Source organism: Bombina bombina, chromosome 2 (genome assembly GCF_027579735.1).
Source record: "Bombina bombina isolate aBomBom1 chromosome 2, aBomBom1.pri, whole genome shotgun sequence".
Taxonomy (NCBI): domain Eukaryota; kingdom Metazoa; phylum Chordata; class Amphibia; order Anura; family Bombinatoridae; genus Bombina; species Bombina bombina.
Genome location: NC_069500.1, coordinates 563,060,081 through 563,065,964, shown reverse-complemented (window position 1 = coordinate 563,065,964; position 5,884 = coordinate 563,060,081). Strand labels below are relative to the sequence as shown.

General features: G+C 39.4%; 1 protein-coding gene across 1 annotated transcript; it reads right to left on the bottom strand.

The window, feature by feature from the left end:
- Positions 1-268: 268 nt before the first annotated feature.
- On the bottom strand, positions 269-3,658 carry GAS1 (growth arrest specific 1). The gene has a single exon (XM_053702429.1). The coding sequence runs from the start codon at positions 2,998-3,000 to the stop codon at positions 2,113-2,115; it is 888 nt and encodes a 295-aa protein (XP_053558404.1). The 5' UTR covers positions 3,001-3,658; the 3' UTR covers positions 269-2,112.
- Between the last annotated feature and the right edge of the window lie 2,226 nt (positions 3,659-5,884).

Sequence of the window (5,884 nt, the reverse complement as noted above, 5' to 3'; positions counted from 1 at the left end):
CCACCTATAACTTATAAGTTTGCATTATTGTTTAAAACGATTTGCTTTCAGAGTTCATCATATTTACCAACCTTAATGTGATGGAATGTGTGAATTTACCATAAATTTACATTACTTAACATATTTCATCTACAATTAGGAAACCCCTTTCCTTTCAAAGAAAACACCTAGTTCATTTGTGGTGAACATTATGTTAGTCAATATTTAATGTAAAAGCACAAATCAGAAAACAATATATTACAAATAAAAACAAAAAGGCAGCCAAATGTGTTTTCAAATAATTATGTTGTTATTTCATTTATAAAAATACAAAAGTGTAAAGCAACATTAAAAAATACATTTATACAATTCTACAATGTTCATAAATTCTCTGCAAAAAATAGGTTCACTTCAACAAATCTATAATATACACTGTACATTTGAAGAAAATGTAATTGCATTATTTTTTTACGTACCTCTTCTTGAAAGAATTACATTGTTTTACAACACATAGAATTCATCTCTATATTTTTAAATAAATTATTCAAAGAATACAATTTATGTATAAAACAAAATATTTACAATGTAACGTCACTAGCTGCAAATGACACTTTTAAATACACTATTTATAAGATTTACCAGAATGGATCATTTAGAAACTTCTAGCAAATAATATATATATATTTCTGCATATGTTATTTACAAAATATTTAGATTTTTTTTATATTCTTTGATGGCAGTGCACAGCTCTTCCAAAGGTTTTATTAATTTATTCAGCATATGGCGAAGTTTACAGTAAAAAGGCAACAAAGCTATATTTATATTTTAAATAAATTTGTCACAAATTTATTGTGGTGTAACTTCAGCAGATTATTGCTGCTCCATATCTGAATATATTTTATTTTATAGTCCTTATCAATCGTGTGTTTACAATACAAAATATTGTGACAGTGTAATCTCCCTACACATCGTTGATTTTTATGATATAGAATTCTTACAATATGACTGGGCACTTTTATATATTAAGGCACTGGAAAATATTCCTTATTTGCATCTGAAGTTAGAAAAAAAGAGCAGTATTGTTTACTCAATACCTGTAAGGCAGTGTGGATTTTGGCAGCAGGTTTTGGTGTTTCAAGCTCTCTTGTCACCACTGTGTCAAATGCCAAATAAGCAGCTTTTACTCTGGAAAAGACTTTACTTATACAAACAGTACCTTCAGGTGACATTTCTTACTGCAATGCTAGCTCAAAACAATAATGCACTCTAAAGACAAATGAACCTGTATACTTATTGTACCTTCCTTCATGGTATGGGAGTATAAACAGTTAATCTGATGGAATGAGGGAGGCGGATGTACATAAACTCCGGTGTGGATTATTTTAGAACAGTGATGAGTGTCACATTTGTATAAATTAAGGTTTTCCAGAGAGAAAAAAAAGATAAGAGTTAAAATGACCAAATCTTAGGAAACCTCAATGACCTATATGACAGCTAATAGTGTTTTAGAAAAGCTTGATGATCTGTACAATAATAGCAAGCAAGATGAAAATGTATTTTGCTATTTCCAGTTTTCATCCCATGTAAAAGGCAATTACAGGTGCAAGTGAAAAGTCTGATACAGCTTTTACTTGGTAAAGAGAACAGTAACTGTGTTTATATTTTCTGTCAAAAATGAAACTGTGGCTAATTCCTTATTTTATTGTCAGTGATTGACACAATATTGAATGTATTTTTAAAAAACTCTTTTAACCCAGTGGCTGTCAAAAAGTACTGCAACAGGTTGCTAAGCAACATGTGGAAGCATTTTTGTCAGTCAATGAGTTAATCAGTCCATATTTTAGATACTAAATGATCATGTGAATCCCATATTGCAATACATTGTTTACATGTGGGATATCAGGGCTGGAAAGGAAAAAACTAATATACCTATGACAGTGTAATGTCACTAGAAGCAAACCTCCTGTATAGAGCATCAGGTTGTTTGCCAGACAGATGCACAGTTTAGTGAATAGATGCACAATAACGAGAATTAGAAAGGTTTGCACAAGAATACAACAATGAAATACTGACCCTGACAACAAGCACTATGGCAGTGGCCCTAGGACCCCAATAACCAATCTGTAGTCCCAGCTATAACAAGAGCACCAGTAGCAATACAGATGCCAGTACAGTCCATGCAGCAGCAGTATGGGGCACCCCCTTATTGCCCGACTGCCTCCCCTCACTGTCACAAGGCTGGTTCTTGTTATTCACTGCAAGGTCATCCTCATAGGAGCCGTCAGTTCTAGCAAAATCACTCTCAGAATCATAGTCTTCAGCTCCGTATTCAAAGCCACTGCTGCCCGGCACGTTGCTGGCCTCTTCGCCAAAGCACAGCCGGGCCATGTTCTCCTTGATGGACTCGCAGAAGGGCCTCTCCATCCCGTCGCACACGCAGTCGTTGAGCATGAGCGCCTTGGGCACCTTCATCATGTCATAGATCACCGCTTTGCAGTCGCTGGTGCAGCGCACTCCGTTAAAGAGGCGGCCGCAGTGCTTGAGGTAACTGAGGAGCGAGGCGCTGCACCAGCGGTCAGTCTCGCACAAGCGCTTCGCCTCAGTGCAGCCCATCACCGCACTGCTGCCCCCTCCTCCGCCGGCCGCGGGACCGCCTCCTCCCCCGCTGCTGGTCCTGGGCAGACACGGCTCGATGGCCCGTTTGGTGGCTCTGCACACCTCGTCCTTGACGCAGTCACAGTCCTCCAGCGCCGGTCCCCACCTGGTGTGGTTGAGCTGGATGAGGGCGCTGATGCAGTGGCTCGGGCAGCGGCGCCGGTTGGAGGAGCTATGAGACGGTGCGGCCTCCCCTTGCCTGGGGAGCACAGCGCCGCACGCCTCTATGTACTGGCTATAGGCATAGTTACAGTCACTGTCCCCATGGCACTGCATCATTGCCTGCCAGCAAACCAGCCGCCGGCTCCGTGATAGTCCTAGGAAGCAGCCGAGAAACAGCAGGCACAGGACCCCGCACCCAGCCATGTTTAGACTCTAAGAATAAAACTACTACTCCCGGCTCCAGAGGCTCAGTGAGTGCATGAGGCTGTGCAGCGATTTAGCAGCACTTTACTTCCATTTGCGCCCATACAAACAGCAAGAAGCTCACTCCAAAGCAAAAGTTTCCAGTCCCAGGGCTAGAAGCAGTGACAATGGCTGTGACGTCCCGTAGTGTTGCTCAGTACAGAGTTCATCTCGCTCTGCTTCTCTATTTTCATGCAGATCGCATTCACAGTGAAAGAAAAGCTGCTGGTGCAGAGAGTCGCTTCTGTATTCCTCCCTCCCCCTCTCTATGGTCCTGCAGCCTCCGTTCAGTGTCCCGGCTGCCCAGAGCCTCTAGCAGTGCAGCTCTCCTCTCGTTTCATTCACAGCCTGGATGCTTTTCACTTTCTTGCAGAGGGGAGGAGAAAAGAGAGGGAAAAAAAAAAGTTGGATGTAGCCGCTGTTGTTGCTGCTACTTCATCTCTGATGCTTCTGTCAACAAAGCCGGGATCAGCCTGTGAAGTGTTTAAATACACAAAGTACACTCACAACGTGCTCCTGTTCCACCTCATTATGCAGATGGGAAAGTAAGCAAACAAATAAACCCTGTGGCAAAGCCGAGGTTGCCTCTCGCACTGGCTGCTCCAGCTTGCTGCTTTTCTCTTGCTCTCCTCGCCCTTTGCTCAGCCCCTTTTCCCGGGTTTCCCTGATGCTATTGGTCCAAGCTCTTGTTGTTAAAACTTTTTTTCTGTGTGTGTGTGAGATCCTCAGAAGGGGGATGGTGATAGATGGAGGGGAGGGTGGGGGCTTTGCATTAAAGCTGGGTAGCAAATGCTTCAGAAAGGATGACATATATCCCACCCATTCCTACCCTCCTTTTATTTTGTAGACTGCTTTAGACCTGTGAGAGAACCACAGTTTACAAAACTTGTAGCACACACAACCTTCATGCAGGTTTAGTTCATTCTCATTCATTTTGTTTTTAATACTATAAATTATTATTAGTAGTAGTATTTTAATGGTTTGATTTTTGTATGTTGATGTTTCCAACTTGAACTGTTTATATTTATATACATATACTATGTGTATGTGATATATATATATATATACACACACACACATACACACATATATATACACATATATATATATATATATATGTGTATATATATATATATGTGTGTGTGTGTGTATATATATATATATATATATATATATATATATATATATATAAACAACGTTTATGTCACTTTACACTTGTGTGATAAAAAGGAATATAGTCCTTAAAAAGTCATGCATTAAAGTGTATGTCTGTTGTAACTTAATTTATATCTATCTATCCATAAATACACATACATACAGGTAGAAATCCCAAAATTTGGAATTCCAAAATCCAGACTTTTTCCATTAATATTTTACAAAAATAAAATGATTAAAAACTATGATTTTTGCCACCAGTAAGTCATAATCTTCCCTGCCTGCGTCTTTGTTTTTTTTTTTTTTTTGCATTCTTCAATATGTATCTATATATTAAACTGCAATTAAAACTTATGTTTTCCTCCGATTCACTTGTGTTTTTTTTTGAGTATTATGTTGTACTGTATGTGTCTCTCCTTCACCCCCAGATCGCTGCATATTTAGATAAAAAGCTCTCAAGCTAAAATGTAACTTCCTAACATTTTTGAGACCTCACTGTAATGATGAGACTTCTTAGATAATCTCACCAGAGAGGAGAACTTTAGATCATTGGGCCCCAGATTTCTTTAGGGATTCAAAGAACTCTCCAGTGAGTAAGCTAATTTAAATTCCTATGCTGATTTATAAATCTGATTTACTCAAATTTGAAGAGCTACCACACACTTCAGTAAATACGTTCTGTTCACCACAGCTGAAAAGGTTTTTATTTTTTTTATTTCTTAGTGTATTCAACAAAGTTAACTCAGGTATCTGAGGTTTACATTTTTTAAAGGTTTTCAAATATAAATACTTCCAAATATGTTAAAATCTATACACATAAACCCCAAATTATGTTACTTTGAACAACAATTTGCAGTAAGCTTAATAAATAATTAGCTGCATTTCATGTGTGTACTATGTCTCCATAAAATCTAGAGATGAATAATAGAGCTTGAAGGAATGAATTCTTCTGGATCTAGACAACATGCCTGAGGCACCAAATATTCTCAGTTCATATGCACAGCAGGTTTTTTTATTTTTTTTGGATGAGCAAAGCTGGTACAAGCAGCATGTGGGCAGCCATTAAAGGGTCGATTTATCAAAGGCTTTCGCCAGCCTTTGAGCACCTACGGCTGCAGGTTCTCACATGAGAACCTGCATGCCGTATTTAACAAGCAGCGGTCATCAGACCACTGCTATGCTAACCTCTTCCCCACCTCTTGTTTGGCGAAATTCAATCTCCCCGGTCTTTTTCGACCGGGGAGATTGACAGCTCCAGCCAGCACGTGATTGGCTGTGCGCGGGTAAGGTACGGGGTTGCACGCAAGCGCAAAATAGTGCTCGTGTGCAATACTGAATTCCTCCAGGAGAATTCAGACCGTTAGAGGCAAGCTGCGGTGGACAGGGGCATGCATATGCGCCTCTGTCCGCCTCAGCTTGATAAATCGCCCCCTAAGGCTACATAACAGAAGTGGTTAACCATGTGTGTAAAAACAGAAATATCTTATTCTACAGTAATATTATCAGTTCTGGTCATATGAGAAACACTGCAGTAAACTACTATCTCCGCCCTGTATTAGAGACTCTCCTAGCGCAACAGTTGTGCATCATCAACAATCCCTTAAAGGGACGTGCTAATGCAGTAATAAAATGCTCTAAATTTGTTAGATAATTTTATTAATACACAAATGTTTCTTGCTGTTACACAAAT

Bases quoted from the DNA above. Each gene is read 5' to 3' on its own strand.
- GAS1 (XM_053702429.1), bottom strand. From the start codon at position 3,000: ATGGCTGGGTGCGGGGTCCTGTGCCTGCTGTTTCTCGGCTGCTTCCTA.